At 40.6% G+C, this 20,460-nt stretch overlaps 1 protein-coding gene across 3 annotated transcripts in view; it reads left to right on the top strand.

Annotated features, from left to right (window-relative positions):
* The window catches only part of prkcea (protein kinase C, epsilon a), a 651,762-nt gene that overhangs the window by 610,348 nt on the left and 20,954 nt on the right, over positions 1 to 20,460 (top strand). For 2 of the 3 annotated variants that reach the window (XM_072264998.1, XM_072264999.1), the window contains 2 exons: positions 318 to 456; positions 10,659 to 10,847. In XM_072264998.1, the coding sequence (XP_072121099.1) occupies positions 318 to 456; positions 10,659 to 10,847 (328 nt within the window). Of the gene's footprint in view, positions 1 to 317; positions 457 to 5,121; positions 5,320 to 10,658; positions 10,848 to 20,460 lie in introns of those variants that run through there. The other variant, XR_011886793.1, reaches the window with a different exon arrangement.

The raw sequence follows: 20,460 nt of genomic DNA on the forward strand, positions 1-20,460 counted from the left end.
TTTCTGTGATGTGAACTGAGGGTATGTCAAAATTTCTTCAGATGTTCTTTGAAATTGTACTGTGGGGCCTTTTATGTGCAACTCTAGAGAGCATATAAGGCTGTTTAACTTCACATTCAAAACAATGGACCTCTAAGTATTCCTTTCATACTGCATTGTGTCTGAAATAGGACTTGAGTGTATAGCCTTTTAAATCAAAGGCCATAAAATGGAAGTATTTTTCTCATCAGTGGACTTAATATCCAATGAGATCTGTTCAAGTGAAATGGCATGCCTAGTGCAGCTAATAGTTAAAATGTTTGTTGTTTACCTTGCAGAGATCTGAAACTGGACAATATCTTACTGGATGCTGAGGGGCACTGCAAGTTAGCTGATTTTGGAATGTGCAAAGAAGGTATTCTGAATGGCATCACAACTACAACTTTCTGTGGCACACCTGATTATATTGCCCCAGAGGTATGTTTAATTTCACTCAATGTTCTGAAAAATATTAATATCCTATATTGAACTTGTTCATACATTTAGTCAATATGGTTTACAGTTGTTTTTACATTTAAATGTGCAAAAGTTACAATTCCAATCTTACTGTAGCACATATTAGTCGTGTTCACCAGCAACTTTGATGTGTGCTGCTTGAATTTCCAGCATCTGCAGAATTCCTGTTGTGTAGCACATATTAGATGTCTAAAGGGAGAAACAATTAAAATTTCAAAGAATCAGCATTCACAATATTAATATTGTGGATGACATGAAAATTAGTTGTGGATAGTGAGAAAGGTTTTCAACTGATACAGCAGAACATCAAACAGCTGGAAATGTGGGCAGAGAAATACCCAATGAAGTTTAATTTAGATGAGTGTGAGATGTTGCACTTTGGGAGGTCAAATGCAAGAGGACTATATATAGTAAGTGGCAGAATCCTTATGAGCATTGATGCACAAATGGATCTTGCAATGCAAGTCCAAAGCTCCTTTGAAGTAGAAACACAAAAGTGATAGGATGGTAAAGATGGCATAAGGCATACCTTCCTTATGAAAGTCAGGAAGTCTTGTTCCAGCTATATTAAAGTTAAAGATCCTGCAATCTGATATTGATGTCTTATTTGCAGTATTTGGCAACCTGAATATTCAGTGCTCAGCATTTAGGCTAAAACATCAATTATGTTTCATTCATAATTGAGTGGTGACTTGAAGAGCCTGTAATGTGCTATAGTTTCTATGTTCTGTGTTCACTGTTTTGCAGACTTTTGATTAAAATTGCTTCTGAGCTGCATGGTGTGTTTATGTCTTGTTCATAAGACCATAGACCATAAGACAAAGGAGCAGAAGTCAGCCATTCGGCCCATCGAGTCTGCTCCGCCATTTTATCATGAGCTGATCCATTCTCTCATTTAGTCCCACTCCCCCGTCTTCTCACCATAACCTTTGATGCCCTGGCTACTCAGATACCTATCAATCCCTGCCTTAAATACACCCAATGACTTGGCCTCCACTGCTGCCCGTGGCAACAAATTCCATAGATTCACCACCCTCTGACTAAAAAAATTTCTTTGCATTTCTGTTCTGAATGGGCGCCCTTCAATCCTTAAGTCATGCCCTCTCGTACTAGACTCCCCCACCATGGGAAACAACTTTGCCACGTCCACTCTGTCCATGCCTTTCATCATTCGAAATGTTTCTGTGAGGTCTCCCCTCATTCTTCTAAACGCCAAGGAATACAGTCCAAGAGCCCACAAACGTTCCTCATATGTTAACCCTCTCATTCCCGGAATCATTCTAGTGAATCTTCTCTGTACTTTCTCCAACGTCAGCACATCCTTTCTTAAATAAGGAGACCAAAATTGCCCACAGTACTCCATGTGAGGTCTCACCAGCGCCTTATACAGCCTCAACATCACATCCTTGCTCCTATACTCTATTCCTCTAGAAATGAATGCCAACGTTGCATTCGCCTTCTTCACCACCGACTCAACCTGGAGGTTAACCCTAAGGGTATCCTATACGAGGACTCCCAAGTCCCGTTGCATCTCAGAACTTTGAATTCTTTCCCCATTTAAATAATAGTCTGCCCGTTTATTTCTTCTGCCAAAGTGCATAACCATACACTTTCCAACATTGTATTTCATTTGCCACTTCTTTGTCCATTCTTCCAATCTATCCAAGTCTCTCTGCAGACTCTCTGTTTTCTCAGCACTACCAGCCCCTCCACCTATCTTCATATCATCAGCAAACTTAGCCACAAAGTCATCTATTCCATAATCCAAATCGTTGGTGTACAATGTAAAAAGAAGCGGCCCCAACACAGACCCCTGTGGAAAACCACTGGTAACCGGCAGTCAACCAGAATAGGATCACTTTCTTCCCACTCTCTGTTTCCTGCCAATCAGCCAACGCTCTATCCACGTATGTAACTTTCCCGTAATTCCATGGGCTCTTATCTTGTTAAGTAGCCTCATGTGTGGCACCTTGTCAAAGGCCTTCTGAAAATCTAAATATACAACATCCACTGCATCTCCCTTGTCTAACCTACTGGTAATTTCCTCAAAAAATTGTAATAGGCTTGTCAGGCAGGATTTTCCTTTAAGGAATCCATGCTGAGTTCTGCCTATCTTGTCATATGCCTCCAGGTACTCTGTAACCTTATCCTTGACAATCGACTCCAACAACTTCCCAACCACCAATGTCAAGCTAACAGGTCTATAATTTCCTTTTTGCTTCCTTGCCCCCTTCTTAAATAGCGGAATGATATTTGCAATCTTCCAGTCCTCTGGAACCATGCCAGAATCTATCGACTTTTGAAAGATCATCGCTAATGCCTCCGCAATCTCCACAGCTACTTCCTTCAGAACATGTGGGTGCATTCCATCTGGTCCGGGAGATTTATCTACCTTTAGACTATTCAGCTTCCTGAGTGCTTTCTCTGTCGTAATTGTGACTGCGCACACTTCTCTTCCCTGCCACCCTTGAGTGTCCGGTATACTGCTGATGTCTTCCTCAGTGAAGACTGATACAAAATACTCGTTCAGTTCCTCTGCCATCTCCTTATCTCCCACTACAATTTCTCCAGCATTATTTTCTATCGGTCCAGTATCTACTCTCACCTGTCTTTTACTCTTTATGTACTTGAAAAAGCTTTTAGTATCCTCTTTGATATTATTTGCTAGCTTCCTTTCATAGTTCATCTTTTCCCTCTGAATGACCTTCTTAGTTTCCTTTTGTAAGGTTTTAAAAATTTCCCAATCCTCTGTCTTCCCACTAATTTTTGCTTCCTTGTATGCCCTCTCCTTTGGCTTTGGCTTTGACTTCTCTTGTCAACCACGGCTGCATCCTTTTTCCATTCGAAAATTTCTTCTTTTTTGGAATATACCTGTCTTGGACCTTCCTCACTTCTAAACTCCAGCCACTGCTGCTCTGTCATCTTTCCCGCCAGTGTCCCTTTCCAGTCAACTTTGGCCAGTTCCTCTCTCATGCCACTGTAATTTCCTTTACTCCACTGAAATACTGACACATCAGATTTTGGCTTCTCTTTTTCAAATTTCACAGTGAACTCAATCATGTTATGATCACTGCCTCCTAAGGGTTCCTTCACCTCAATCTCTCTAATCACCTCCGGTTCATTACACAATACCCAATCCAGTACAGCCGATTCCCTAGTGGGCTCAACAACAAGTTGTTCTAAAATGCCATCTCGCAGACATTCTACAAATTCTCTCTCTCGAAATCCAGTGCCGACCTGATTTTCCCAATCCACTCGCATGTTAAAATCCCCCACAATTATCATAACACTGCCCTTCTGAACAACAGGAATTCTGCAGATGCTGGAAATTCAAGCAACACACATTAAAGTTGCTGGTGAATGCAGCAGGCCAGGCAGCATCTCTAGGAAGAGGTACAGTCGACATTTCAGGCCGAGACCCTTCGTCAGGACTGACGAAGGGTCTCGGCCTGAAACGTCGACTGCCCTTCTGACAAGCCTTTTCTATTTCCTGTTGTAATTTGTAGTCCACATCACTGCAGCTGTTTGGAGGCCTATAAATAACTGCCATCAGGGTACTTTTACTCCTGCGATTTCTTAGCTCAACCCACAAAGATTCTGCGCCTTCCGATCCTATATCACCTCTTTCTAATGATTTAATATCATTTCTTACCAACAAAGCCACGCCTCCCCCTCTGCCTACTTTCCTATCCTTCCGATACACCACGTATCCTTGGACGTTCAGCTCCCAGAGACATGCATCCTTCAGCCACATCTCAGTGATGGCCACAATATCATACCTGCCAATCTGTAGCTGTACGACAAGATCATCCACCTTATTCCTTATGCTGCATGCATTTAAGTATAACACCTTAAGACCAGTATTTGGTACTTTTCGCTTTGATTTCACTGCAACTTTATTGCACTGGAACTCATCCCAATGGCTACAAATTTGCCCCATCACCTGCCTGTCTTTCCTGACATCTTTACTGCTCACTGCCTTAGATTTATTTCTGTTTTCCCCTTCCTCCATTCTGTCATTCCGGTTTCCATCCCCCTGCCAAATTAGTTTAAACCCTCCCTAACAGCTCTATTAAACTTTCCTGCCAGGATATTGGTCCCCTTCGGGTTCAGGTGTAACCTGTCCATTTTGAACAGGTCGTACTTCCCCCAGAAGAGATGCCAATTATCCAAGAATCTGAAGCCCTGCCCCCTGCACCAGTCTCTCAGCCACGCATTCATCTGCCTGATCCTACTAAGGCCTGTGAAATAGGAACAGGAGCAGACCATTCAACCCCATGGTGACATCATTTCCCTTTAAGTCAAAGCCTGCACCATGGTGTGGTTTGGGGTTATTCCAATTACAGGGACCAGTCCTAATACAAGAGTCAGTTCAGTTGGACTATTGCATGGAAATGCCGAGTCACAAGAGAAAGTGCTGCCTCACCCCACAATCTCCTTCACATCCATGGCTGTGTTTTCTGCAGCAGTTCAATGGAGAAAAGCCCTTTAAACTCTGTCTTGCCTCTTGGCATTCATTGAGGCAGTGACAATCTGTGAACTCTTGTACTGCTCCCAGTAGGCACCCTACATAACATAGCATTGTTCGTAACAGAATTTTGCTCAACTCTTGATTTTTTTTTGCAGTGTATTAGATTGGGTGTTAACACTGGCACATCAGCGGAAAATGAAACTCAATTTCTGAGCCTGAGTCTTAGAACAAGAGGTAGCATGAAAGCTACAAGAAGGCTCATTTGCAAAAACAATGTGTAGCCCCCCCGGCCACCCTCAGTGTCGCTCGGCTCGCTGTCGTCTAGGGAAACAGCCTCGGCCCCGCCAAACTGGGTAATTCGTTTGTGTGGATGCTGTGTGAGGTACCCCACCCCACCCAAATAACAGACAATACACCAGATGCAATTAAATGATTTACAGTTTATAGATATTACTGGAACTATATAATTAAGAGAGAATAAAATGTAAAAGGAAAATAAAAGACGCCACACATATCAAAGTTCAATCTCTTGGTGCACAAAACTGTTGGAGCTCAAGGACCTTCTTCTTCACCCTGCGACCCCTCGGACCACCTCAACCGTCTGCCTGGGACCACCAACGGTGGTCGACCAGACGCTCCACACGAGTCCGTCTCCGTCTCCTTGCCGAACGCCCTCCTCGGGGTCCGACCCCGTTAGCGGACATCATAGCACATCGTCCATCCTCTGTCTCGCTCTCCCGCCTTCTGCCCCAAAACCCCGCGCATACAGTATCTTCAAATACACAAAACCATAACAACTATCCCAATTGGTTAATAGCACCCTCTTATCACCCTCTAAACCAAATCAAACTGCTAGTGCAAACTTTCTTAGCGTTTAACACAACAAAGCCGCATTCCCTACATTAACATAACAAAGACGCCATTTTAATCAGCCTCCGCAGTAAGATAAAAGTCGAAACCCCCTTACAAATGCATCTTTTCAGTGAATATTAAACAGTTCTCAACAACAAGATGATCGTGAAGAAGTTTTTATGCAACCTTTTTTCACCAGCTTTTATTCTCAATAAGCTTCCAAATAATATTTGTTGAATTGCAAACAAGACAAAATCTGCAGATGCTGGAAATCCAAGCAACACACACATAATGCTGAATGAACTCAGCAGTTCAACTATGGAAAAGGGTTAGTCGATGTTTCAGGCCGAGACGCTTCAGCAGGACCGGGAAGAAAAAGATGAGGAGTCAGAGTTAGAAGGTGGAAAGGAAGAAATACAAAGTGATAGGTGAAACTGATGGGGATGAGGCGGTGTAATGTCAAGAGCTGGGAAGTTGATTGGTGAAAGAGATACAGGGGGAATCTAATAGGAGAGGAAAGAAGGTTATGGAAGAAAGAAAAGAGGGAGGAGCACCAGAGGGAGGTGTTGGGCAGGTAAGGAGATAGGGTGTGAGAGGGAAAAGGGAATAGTGAAGGGGGTGGGACATTACTAGAAGTTTGAGGAATCAATGTTTATGCCATCCCACCACCAAGTACATCTTTCCCTACCCCCCCCCCCCACTTTCTGCTTTCCGCTCCCCATGCGACTCCCTTGTCCATTCGTCTCTCCCCAGTGCTCTCCCTCCTGCCACTTATCCTTGCAAGTGGAACAAGTGCTACACACTCCTCCTGACTACCATTAGGGGCCCCAAACAGTCCTTCCAAGTGAGGCGACACTTCATCTGTAAGTCTGTTGGTGTTATTTGCTGTATCCAGTGCTCCTGGTGTAGTTTCCTGTATATCGGTGAGTCCCAGCGTAGATTGGGAGACCACTTCAACAAGTAGCTATGCTCCATCTGCCAGAAAAACAGGATCTCCCAGTGGCTACCCATTTTAATTCCACTTCCCATTCCCATTCCGATCTGTCTATCCATGACCTCCTCTACTGTCATGGTGAGGTCATACTCAGGTTGGAGGAACAACACCTATATTCCATCTGGGTAGCCTCCAACCTGATGGCATGAACATCGATTTCTCAAACTTCTGGTCATGCCCCCCTCCCGCCTCACCATTCCCCATTCCCTTTTCCCACTCTCTCCTTATCTCCTTACCTGGCATCGCCTCCCTCTGGTGCTCCTCTCCCTTCCCTTTCTTCCATAGCCTTCTATCCTCTCCCATCAGATTCCCCCTTCTCCAGGCCTGTATTTCTCACCAATCAACTTCCCAGCTCTTAACTTCACCCGTCTCTCTCCCAGTTTCACCTATCACCTTGTGTTTCTTCCTCCTCTCCCCCCACCTTCTAACTCTGACTCCTCATCTTCTTTTATCCAGTCCTGATAAAGGGTCTCGGCTCGAAACGTCAACTGTAGTCTTTTCCATAGATGCTGCCCGCCCTTCTGAGTTCCTCCAGCATTTTGTGTGTGTTGCTTGAAATAATATTTGTAATTTGCATTGGATTTTCTTTTCTTGCCCTCCCTTCAGTTCTTGCAGTTCTTTTACATAAAGGAGCAGCTTCATAATTGAACAAATGCCACAACATTAAAAAAATACCTTGTCTATTGCTAGGGCAGTAAATTAATCTGATGGTGAGTCTGTGATAATGTTACTGGTGAGACTGTACCTCAATGCAGAGATACAGTCTTATGTTGTAATTAACTACTGTACATACATTCAGCTAAAACTGTTCTCTGGAAATCAGATAAGAAACCAAACAAGCTTAAAGTGTAAATTGGTTTATTACTGTGAAAATCTTGCCTTGTCTGACATTCATAGTGGTCAATCCAATACCACAGTGTACTGAGGTAACACTTATCATAGAAGTAATGAGTGGATCTTGCAGAGAGCAACTTGCAACAAGATACCACGCTCTGGCGTGATAGTGAATTGATAAATTGTTAAATTGAATTAAGGCGGATGTGGCAGAAAGGTTGTAAGAGAGAGCTGAAGGAAAGCATTAAGACTGCTGGAGATTACATGTGCAGTGTCTTGGAAATGCAAGGAAATTCAGCTCAGAGTTGATACAGAATCTGAAATTCAGACACTAAGATTCATCATGATGGGAAAAGGTTACCGGGACAATTTGTTCCAAGAGGCTGTCACTCCACTTCAAATTAGTTTGTCAGAGTGGACACAATCACATTGAAAGGCAGAGCAGGCACCATGCACCAGATGGCCTGTCTCTGGCCTCTTACGTTTAGTTCAGGAGAAACCAAAGCATCTTCTCCCAAAAACTCAGTTTTTAAAAATGGCAGAACTAAAAATAAAATAGAAAATGCAGGAATTATTCAGCAGGTCAGTCAGCCTCCATAAATAAAGTAAGAGTCAATGATTAAGATCACTGATCTTTCATTGGAGCTGATGCTGGGCCATTAACTTGAAATGTTGATAATGCTTCTCTCTCCACAGATGGCCCCCTGATCTCCCAAGAATTGAATATAAAATCGCCCAGAAATTAACATTGTCACCATATGCACTTTTTGAATAAATCTTTATTTATTTCTTTAATTTCCCAACTCCATTCACAAATTGAGTGTCAATGGTCAATTCTATATATTAAACTTTACACTACATTGTGTGAATGTTGATTAGAGTCCTGATTTGTGTTCGTTTTTTTTAGCATCCTTTAGAAAGACTGAGGTCAGAATATGACATCATCAGCATCAAATGTTCATCCCATTACTTCGTGGTACTGAACACTAACGAGCAACATTGAACTATAATTGAAAAAATTCAGTTGATTTTGTTAAGCTGACTATTGGGTGTTTTGTTATGGCTAAAAGTGGGGTCATTTATGGGTGTGGATCAGTCACTGAAGTTAACTGAATCAGAAGCAATTTAATATCACCAACTTCTCTCATGAGATTTGTTGTCTTCACGGCAGCAGCATAATGCAATATATATAAGTCCTGGTCCTGGAACTTGGACGTGTAATCCAGAATGATACTTTACTGTAGTACTGAAGGAGTCTTAAGGATCTGTCTGATGGTGAAATTTTTAACTGACTTCTCATCTGCCATTTCAGATGGATGTGGAAAATTTTATGGTATTATTCAATTCCAGCATAGTGTTCTTTGTTCAACTCCCTGGATATCATTTATCTGAATATTTCATTGATCTTTGTGTGTCCTGGTGTTATCTGAATTAGCATCTAGATTGTGCTGGAGGTGGCCACTTAAGGTGCTTTCCAAGGTTTCAAAACAATCCTTAAGCACAAGTATATCCATGAATTAAGAGAGAATATATAGCAAAACCTAAATGCACATGATAAATATCTCTTATGTTACGTACCCCATAACTGGGTTGCCAAACTAGCAGAAATGGACCACTCAGTTGGAGACTGGATTACTGGAACTAAGAAAGTTTTATTAAAGAAATAAGCAACACAGTACTGTAATAGTAAGGATATAAATGCAACAGGTTAGCAATGAATAAACACACATGTACTCAGAACTAGGATAATAGGGTCAATCAGCTCTATTGCTGTCTAGGGGTAAAATGTTCAATCACAAGTGACAGAGTTCAGTTTAGTTAAGTTCGCAGTAATCGCTGTCGTGCCGTTGGAGAGAGAGAGAGCGAATGCTGATATTCAAATCGGATTCAACAGACCTTTGATATTCCTCGCAGTTAGCTTTCGGGCGAGCCCTTTGTAATGTCTTCTGAGGTCACCGACTATGACCCCTCCGTTTCAGATACGATCGTTCTTCAGCGGTGAACCCGGCACCCAGGCAAGGGCGGACACACACCAGGTTCCCGCCGACCGTATCTTTCCGCCCTGTGCGTCTATGGCTGGTCCCGCGATCAGACCTCCAAAACTCCCACCGACTTGTGGGGGCGCACCGCTTCCAGGGTCTCGTTACCTCGTGGTGTCGCGTGTGTTGTCTTAGCGAACCTGCCCCTTTTTATCCCCCTGCTGGGGTATCGCCTGTCCATCACACTTCAAACAGTTCAGGGTTCAAAAGAAGCCGGTCTTGACAATACTCAGACCGGTGTCTCCTTCCGTTAAACTCTCTTGTCTCTTCATTAACATTTCCAAATGCTGCTCCATTGTCTTACTTATCTCTCTCTCCTGAAAACAGGTGGCAGATCAACTGTTGATCCCACTGGTGCCAGCACAGGACAGTTAACATCTTAGTCTATGTGTACTTTTGTAACCCTCTTTCATCACAATCAATACATTAAATTCAAACCATTTTAGTATGAATGTTTTTGAAGGAAGTAAAGGAAATAAGGCATTTGCAATATATGCATAACATTTCTGAATAGAGGTAAAATTCAGGTTCAACAGAAATGGAGAGTGGTTTGGAGAACGTTGGAGAATGTACGTCATCCTCTCCTACCCATCCACCTAACCTCCATCCACAACTCCATACCCCCAATTATCTACCCGTTCAGTTCAGCCACGGGCTAATGGCACCTGATTTACTACTACCTGTTTGGTATCTCTGCCTAATTGATTTAACAATCATGATTTAGAAATGTCCATATTAGTTCCTGTTGAAGACGTGTGAAATTTTGTTTGAATCTGTAAAGCACACAAAATTCTATTCATGTCTATCTGTAAAAATATCATCGGATATATTGAAGGCTTTAAATATAAAAGTTATGAATGAAGCAAGTATTTGAAAAACAAACATTCTCAAAGTAATTGTCTAGAAGAAGTTAATAAGTTGTTTCAACTCATTGCAGAACATTCATTTGACATCTATTTGCCTTTCTGAACAGATCCTGCAGGAACTAGAGTATGGCCCATCAGTGGATTGGTGGGCTTTGGGGGTTCTGATGTACGAGATGATGGCTGGACAACCACCTTTCGAGGCCGACAATGAAGATGACCTTTTTGAATCCATCTTGCATGATGATGTGCTGTACCCAGTCTGGCTCAGTAAGGAAGCTGTCAGCATTCTGAAAGCGGTGGGTTCCCTACACCCTCTTATTGCCCTTCACCTTTCCCCCATGGAGACTGCTTTGAGTTAGCTGTAATTAAAACTGAATTTATTAACTTCGAGTATTTTCCAGTGGGAGTTGAAACACAGTTCATAATGCCACAGATAGGACAGCAGGGCTTGGGATAAATTACACTACTTGTGGGAAAGGACAAAGTGTTTTGTGATGTGTATATGTTTGTACTGGCTTATTTATATCATTGAGAACTTTTTCTTGTGTGCCTTTACACAGCAATGAAGTGTGTCTTTCGAAACCTATCAACTGTCACAAACACCATCCATCTTCCTACCAGCTGGTGCTCCAAGCTTTCACATTTTATTCAGCTGTGTAAAGCATTCTGTGTACTTGATATTTATTCACAGGGGCTGATTCACCTGTGAAGAGTAACCACAATAATTTAATAATTTATTTCAGCCACTGCTCTTCATTAAAATACTCAGTCTTTATTCCATGTCAAAACTGAGGTATAATAAGCACCTGAGGGAGAGCAACACCCAGGAGAAGAGAGAGATTGAGCTAGATACAACAGAAGGAAACAGAAGCTAAAATGGCATATAGTTCATGGATTTTAGAGCAATTTCAGTGAAAATGCAGTTATAGAAAGGATATCTTGGGATAACTTTCAAGTAAACAGAAATATATAACTATGTTGTGACTAAAACTGAAGAGTTCAAACTTGCTATCCAAAACACGTTACATTACCATGTAGATTCAAACCGTCACCAGGCAAGTGCAAAACATCTACCCAACTCAGGCAACAGCCTTGTCAAACTTTCCAAATGAGGGTCTCCATTGCAGAGTTGGTGTTTCAGATGTTTCTCTTAGTAAAGTTTGATAATTAAGCAGAAGATAGCTTAAAAATGTAAGAGTACTTTTCTTTCTTGGGCAATAGTATAGGTCTCAGTGGGCTGACTCCTAGGTTATAGATACCATCTCCTTCCATATCCAGGAGTTACTGTATCATCAAGACCACCATACAAGCTGTGTCTCAGCAGCGGTATTTTGTATGAGGTAGAAATTGAACTTAGAAAGCAAGATCTGTCTCAAAGTGGTTGGGGGATAAAGAATTCATCATATCATCTTTGGAGATATTTTATATTCAAAAAGAATTATCACAGGAATCCACTGCTGGTCTCTTAACATAAGGTTATAGTCTCTTAATGGGGCATGTCAATTAATTAGTTCAGGAGGTAATTTGTCGTAAGAGGTGGTAAATGTGTAGAAATAAGATTTGCCATTAAAGAATGTATGATTGAACTAGCATCTCAATAGAAAAAGGAAACTCCCATTTACATTTATATAAAAGTAATCTATAATATTGATTCTAAAGTTAACTTGCATAGGCCATTCATTTTATTTTAATAAACATTCAAGCATATTTAGGGCTTTACACCCTGGTCAATGTCTTTCTTTCACTTTTCTATGTTTATATCTATTTTCTTCTTGCCACTTATCTCTTCTCACCATCCTATCACCCCCTCCCCCAGGGTTCTATCCCCCTTACCCTTTCTCCAATGGTCCACTCTCCTCTCCTATCAGATTCCTTCCTCTCCAGCCTTTTACCATTCCTACCCATCTAGCTTCACCTATCACCTTCCAACTGGCTTCCTTCCCCTTACCTCCACCTTTTTATTCTGGCACCTCTCCCCTTCTTTTCCAGGTTCTGAAGACAGGTCTCTGCTTGAAACTTCGACTGTTTATTTATTTCCATAGATGCTGCCTACCCTGCTGAGTTCTTCTGGCATTTTGTTTGTTATGCTTTAGATCTGTAGAATTTCTTTATTATTTTTATTCTTCATTTTCTTTTTTGTTTTTTTTTCACTTCTTCCTCTTCTTGTTCTCCTGTTGGCCATGTGAAGAAGACATAAATCTTTGGTTTACTTATCTGATGACCTCCATGTGATGCTGAGCCTGACGATATTAATAAAGCTTTCCCAAACTCATCTCTCAGCATTTTTCAGTAGTTCATCTGGTTTACTATAAAATCAAATGAACAATTTTGTTTCCCCTACAAACATAGACCTTAAAAATATGACATTAAAAAGTCATGAAAGTGTTGTCTCACACTGGGCAATTGTGGATTCTAAACACTTTCCTGTATCACATATTCAGGACCCATCCTCTGCAATTTCTGTCCTTAAATACACAGCCAATGTTCTAACAAGTTACTGAATAGTGATTGAAAGTAGGATTTTTTTTTTGCTAATTTTTAACCCTCCGCTAATCATTGTACAAAGATCAATAAATGAGCCTCCCACAATCCTCTCTAAAATCAATTAGTGCCATACAGAGTGTACATTGATCCTTGGTGGATTGTCCTGATCCCTACGGTTCAGCAGCACATCAGGCAAAACACTTAACTACTAAAAATACATGCTTAAAATTTCACCAGGCTTGACCCTTTAAGTCCTCTTCTCAGATGTTTGATTCCTTTAACAGCTGTTTCTGGAATTTTTTTTATGCTTCATGGTGAAATTGCAGCTTAGTTATCAACGAGTTATTACATTAGAAAGAAGGATGGTGGCTCAGATTATGTCTCTGATTTATTATGCAAAACACTAAATTGGATGTCCTATCTCAAAGTTAAGATTGTTGGTTGAGGGGAGAGCGACATCTTCAGAAAGTGTATTTTATCGGGTCTCAAACTAATTACAAAGTAGATAAAGAAACCCATTTGCCTGTGAAGATCAAATGTAGCAGATGAATGTAGCTCTGTGTAATATACTTTTGAGATATTCTAAAAAATCCAAGGAGGTCACACTAGAACTGGCTTTTCCTGTGCTGAGCAATCACAATTTTTGTGTGTGTGACTATCAATTATACAGTGCTGAATGGAAACGTGTAAATTTAAAACCCTCCCCCAGAATCTGTTCTAGGTTTTGCACGTCTCATTATGTGCATGTTTTTGGTTCTGTTTGGCAAACATTACTTGCATATGGCACTTGTATAACTTTTTGCCTGATTTTCATCTCTTTATAACAATTAATGTGTTTTTTCAGAAGACATAACCCTATTTTATGTAAGATAACGTTGTGTCAATTTGGTGACTTAGCAAAAGTTCAATTGGAGTATCACACTGACAATCTGTTTGCTTTTATATGTAATTCTAAAAGTGAAATGAAATCATGGTTTGTGTGGATGCTGTACTTTTCACTTCAATGACACGTGATTATCATGGTGTTAATTGTTCGATTGAGGCTGCTTTCAAAGCAATTTCTAAAGTCTTTATCAATCCTTTTTTTTTACCCTGAGTGAGTTTTCCTGGGAGCATTACTGGCTTTTATTGTAATCCTACAATTAACAAAGTATAAGTTAATATTACGCATGGTAGTTGCCACAGTAACTGCTGAGCGTCGAGTCTTTGTAGTTTTTTTTTGTTGTCTAGTTTCTTGTTGGTTGTATAGGTAGAGAACAGGAAAGACAATGGAATTAAATGAGCGGCTGGGGAGATTTATTTTTGTCCATTAGCAAGGGATTTGAGTTGGAAGGTTTGGTTTCCTAACATTGTGTAACTTGACATTTGATCTTGAATTACAACACTCAGAGTTATCTATACTATCCTTGAATAGTTTGGACTAAAATATAGTTAACTTACTGTGGAAATATTAAAATGTGTACTGAGTAGACCTGCTCAAACCATGGTGTTTAAAGGTGCAGATAATGTTACCTACGCTTTTAAATCTCATACACAAAGATGAACTGCTCACAATTATTAGCAATTTCCCTGACCTCTTGTTTGCAGAATTGAAGTATGTGAGAGCGAATAAAAAGACCATGTGAGAAAGGAATGTTGTTTAAAATTTTTACTTTTGAAATTTTATAAGATGTTTTAATCTCAATTTTTGTGTGGTATTTTCAGCCCTTTTATCTGTTCTAGCAGGCTTCAGGTGTTCAGCTGCACCGAATGCATCCAGACTGCTTGCTACCAGTGTTTCCTGTTGTTGACACAGGAACTCCTGTCTTCTTTCTAATCTATGTGTGTATCCTTTTAAATTCTACCAATGTAATTTTATACCTCTAACCATAAGACATAAGAGCAGGAATAGGCTAGTCGGCGCATAAAGTCGGATTCACCATGCGATTACGGCTGATTTAATTTCCTTTTCAGTCCCATGCTCCTACCTTCTCCTCATAACATTTGAATCCCATACTTACTAATCAAGAACCTATCAAACTCCACTTTAAATGTACTCAGTGACTTGGCCTCTGCAGCCAACTGTGGAAATGAATTCACAGGTTCACCACCCCCGGCTAAAGAAATTTCTCTTCATCTGTTCTAAAGGGACGTCCTCGTATTCTGAAGCTGTACCCTCCAATCCAAGACTTCCCCACTATTGGAAACATCCTCTCTGCATCCACTCTATATAGGCCTTTCAATATACAATAGGTTTCAATGCAATTACCCCCCCTCCCCATTTTTCTAAGTTCCAGTGAGTACAGACTCAGAGCCATCAAATGCATTAACCCTTTTGTTCCCAGGATTATTCTCATAAACTCCTTTGGACCCTCCAATGCCAGCTTATCTTTCTTAGATATGGGGCCAAAAATGGCCCATAATACTCCGAATGTGGTCTAACCAATGTCTTAAATAAAGTCCTAATATCACATCCTTGTTTTTTTTTATTCTACTCCTCTCAAAATTAATACTAACATTACATTTATCCTCCTTACTACCAATTCAACCTGCAAGTGAACCTTTATGGAATCCAGCACCAGCTCTCCCAAGTCCCTTTGTACCTCAGATTTCTGAATTTGCTTCTGGTTTAGAAAGTAGCCAATGCCTTTACTCCTACCAAAGTGCATGGTGGTTATGTGGAGATACATCTCTCCAAAGGAGGTGGAACACACTCCATCCCTTCACTAGCCTGCAGGTCATTCTTGGGCAAGGTACAGCACTTGCTTAGCCCTCCCTTCAGCACCCCAGCCCTGATCAGGGTCACGTGAAGCCATAGGAGCAGGTGGTTGATGGTTGTATGAGCAGCTGGTGCATATCAAAAGTCCTGGTTACGTAACCACTGACGCCAGACAGACAGTCTCTGAAGAGTATTGATAATGGCTGGGGTCACACATCTTGTAAAGACACTGCCCAAGGAAGGAAATGGCAAAACACTTCTGTAAAAATAAGTTTGCCAAGAACAATTATGGTCATGGGACCATGATCGCTCACATCATATGGCAGGGCACATAATGATGATGATGATGAATTCTTTGTCCATTTTCTTAATGCCCAAGTCCTTATGCAGACTCCACAGCAAATATCTGCTTCAGCGTCACCAGCAAATGAAAAGTACTGAATCTTCTACTCAGCATTTAACTTGGTATAATAAAAAACTGGGCACAGTGGCAATCAACCTGCTACCTTAAAGTAATTTCAAACTATAAACTGTACAGTAGACAACTATATGGTTAAAATATGAAAGTAGAATCAGGATACAACCTTGTATGGAAAAAAGATTCCTAACATTGATTTCATATGGGTTAGGTAAATGGAACAGTCTACTTAATAACTGACTGTTTATATTGAGATAGCATTCAAAAAAGACTCCTCGAAGATGTCTTGGATACTATGGAGAGTAGTACCAATGATGGCGCTAACTAATCTTACAAGTTTCTGCAACATATTTTGATCTTGTGAAGTACTCCCACCCCCTTGCACGACGGTAATAATGCTGTCCACAGTACGTCTGTAGAAGTTTTCGAGCGTTTTAGTTGGCAAACCAAATCTCCTCAAACTCTGATTGAAATATAGCCACCGTCTTGCCTTCTTATTAGCTGTAGCAATATGTTGTGTGCAGGTTAGGTCTTCAGCGACATTGACACCCAGGAACTTGAAATGGAGTATGATAGCAATGGACAGAGCACAACGATCTAAGCACTGATGTATACATACAATCAGAATAAGGAAAACAATGAAAAAAAAACAGAATTAAAGGCCCACAGCATTCAAAACAAAGTAGGTGAATTGATGATACAGATAGAAATAAGAGATAATGTTCTGAGAGCTATCTTAGAATGGCCAAGGTTGGGAAAGTGTTTATTCTTTGATATTTGACACCTTGAACAGATAACTTGAAAGAGAAATGATGCGTAGTAGTACTCGTCAAAAAGGAGATGGACAGTGAGTAATGATTGTATCTCAGAAGGTCGAGAAAAGTCTGTTTAGATGGAGATAAGAAACCACAGGGACAAGAGGTTCAAAGGTGATAGGCCCCTACGAGTAGCTACTCTATAGAACAGGATATGTATTGAACAATAATGTGAAGAAGTCACTGCCATTATTATGGACAATTTTAATCTTCATGTAGATTAAACATAGCTAATTGACAAAGGGATTTTGAATGTTGACTTCAGATGCTGTTTGCAGGCAGTTCTGTAGATCAAAACCTAATAGAAACAAGCAGGGATCTGGTCATAAGATAGGAAAAATCAATGATTTCATGGTGAAGAATCCTCTAAGGAAAAGTGGTAATGACATGATAGAATTTCACATTCAGTTTGACAGTGAGCTCTGAAACTAATGTTTTAACTTTAAAAGCATTTTCAAAGGTATGTCGGTAGAATTGGCTAAAGTGGACGGGAAGCATCAATTACAAGGGAAAATGATAGTTAAGCAGTGGCTGACATATAGGGAGATATTTCATAATACTTCACATAGATATGTTCTGAAGGATCATCCATCTGTGGCTGATGGTGAGCCAGAAGATTAATAAAAATCTTAGAAACCACCAAAGGGTAACTAAAACTGGTGAGAAAATAGATTGAGGGTAGTCAACAAAAAAGTAGAAAATCACGGTAAGAGCCTATATGTTTATAAAAAGATGATAGAATAACAAAAATAACTGCTGGACCCTTAGGAGAAAAGATTGGAAAGGTAATAATGGCAAAAATGAAAATGACAGAGATTGTGAAAAATGTTACTTCTGTCTTCAGTATCTTAACAGTAGTAGAAAATGAGGGGTTAAAAGGAAGAGAGAACTTTAAAAAATAAAAAATATAGAAAGAGGGAGAGGGAGAGAGACTGACTGATTGACTATAGGCCAAAGTAGGTCATAAACAAATGGTGAGGAGTACAATTAGAGCACCAGTGACCTGGGTTCAATTCTGTTACTGACTGTAAGGAGTTTGTAGTTTTTCCCTCTGATCATATGGGTTTCCTCCAGGTGCTTCTGTTCCCTCCCACCTTCCAAAGATGTATAGATTAGTAGGTTAATTCGTCAGCTGGGTGTAATTTAGCAGCACGAGCTTGTTGAGGGCCTGTTACTGTGCTGTGTCTCCAAATAAACTGAAAATAAATTAGTTCAGACAGTGTTATAGATTGAGTAAACAACAAATTAACAGGTGGTGTATAATGTAGGGAATGTTAGGTTCTCCACTACTGAATAAATAAAAAAGCAGAATATTATTGAAATGAAGAGAGACTAGCCAATGCTACTGTAAGAAGGTTCAGGATGTCATCACACACAAAACACAGAAAATGCAAATACAGAAATAACTAGGAAAGCAAATGGAACATTGGTCTTATATTGCAAAGTGAATTCTGAAAAGTAGATGAGAAGTCTTGCAGTCATACAGAGCTTTGATGATACAATTAAAACAGAAAATGCTGGGAATACTCAACAGACCAAGCCACGTTTGCACGAAAAGTAACAAAGTCAATGTTTTAAATCAAAGACCATTAGTCTGATATTACCTACATTTGATATTAAATCTTATGCTATTTTTATTTTTAATTGTACAAACTGCCCTTGATGTATGCATTTTATGGAAAATACAGCAAAACTTAAAACCATTTGGAAAAGTCAATCAATGGTTAAATAAGGAAATGCTGCTATATCTGAGTTAAATGTAGTGACGTTCTAGAATATTTACTGAAAAACATTTTTAACAAAGTGAGTGACCTGATCCACGCCTTAGGTTATATGTTAAATTCTGAGTATGTTTATTGTGGCATAGGTCCATTATTTGAATTAAAAAATAGTTTTTAAAACCATACTATAGTAAATCACTGTAACACTCCAACTATTTAGAGAACTAATTCAACCATAATAAACTATTACATGTATAAATGTTTTGGTCTTAGGCCAACAAGAAGACTGCAGGAGTAAGTAACAGGAGAATGTGGGCAGGTTAGCAGATTAGCAATGCAGGACATACAGTACTATAATGCTGAATACATACATCTATTGATGCTTCTGGACACATCTTCAGTGATGTTCCTGGAATCATCGGGTGTTTCGGGTCTTTCAACATCATACAACCTCCTCCAGGTGACCCAGCCGGGGCTGATCAGATCCCAGCTTTTGTCCAGATGGCTAGCTACTTATGACTCCATGGCTCCCCTCTTTTGATCCACAGCCATCTTGAGGCCCTCTCTGCTGCTTCTGTGGTACTGCGGATGGCTCTCCTCTTCCTCTCTCCCTCGATGCCCAAAATGCTGAAGGCTCTAACTAAAGAATGGGCTACGAATCCGCTACAACCAACCTCCACTGGGAGATACTGACAATAATTGTTGTCATTTGTTGGCCTTTAGCATTATCATGGAAAAGGACAGAATCAGAGAGGACAGGAAAATTTTTAATTGGGGAAAGGCAAGTTATGAGGCTATAAGGCTTGAACATGCGGGTGTGAATTAGGATGATGTTTTTGCAGGGAAATGTACTATGGACATGTATGTGGTTGATGTTTAGAGATCTCTTGCGGGATGTTAGGGATAAATTTGTCCCAGTGAGGAAGATAAAGAATGGTAGGGTGAAGGAACCATGGGTGACAAGTGAGGTGGAAAATCTAGTCAGGTGGAAGAAGACAACATACATGAAGTTTAGGAAGCAAGGATCAGATGGGTCTATTGAGGAATATAGGGAAGCAAGGAAGGAGCTTAAGAAGGGGCTGAGAAGAGCAAGAAGGGGGCATGAGAAGGCCTTGGTGAGTAGGGTAAAGGAAAACCCCAAGGCATTCTTCAATTATGTGAAGAAAAAAAGGATGACAGGAGTGAAGGTTTGACCGATTAAAGATAAAGGTGGGAAGATGTGCCTGAGGCTGTGGAAGTGAGCGAGGTCCTCAATGAATACTTCTCTTCAGTATTCACCAATGAGAGGGAACTTGATGATGGTGAGGACAATATGAGTGAGGCTGATGTTCTGGAGCATGTTGATATTAAGGGAGAGGAGGTGTTGGAGTTGTTAAAATACATTAGGACAGATAAGTCCCCGGGGCCTGACGGAATATTCCCCAGGTTGCTCCAGGAGGCGAGAGAAAAGATTGCTGAGCCTCTGGCTAGGATCTTTATGTCCTCATTGTCCACGGGAATGGTACCGGAGGATTGGCGGGAGGCAAATGTTGTCCCCTTGTTCAAAAAAGGTAGTAGGGATAGTCCAGGGAGTTATAGACCAGTGAGCCTTACGTCTGTAGTGGGAAAGTTGTTGGAAAAGATTCTTAGAGATAGGATCTATAGGCACTTAGGGAATCATGGTCTGATCAGGGACAGTCAGCATGGCTTTGTGAAGGGCAGATCGTGTCTAACAAGCCTGATAGAGTTCTCTGAGGAGGTGACCAGAAATATAGATGAGGTAGTGCAGTGGAT

The sequence above is a fragment of the Mobula birostris genome, chromosome 8 (genome assembly GCF_030028105.1).
Source record: "Mobula birostris isolate sMobBir1 chromosome 8, sMobBir1.hap1, whole genome shotgun sequence".
Lineage (NCBI taxonomy): Eukaryota > Metazoa > Chordata > Chondrichthyes > Myliobatiformes > Myliobatidae > Mobula > Mobula birostris.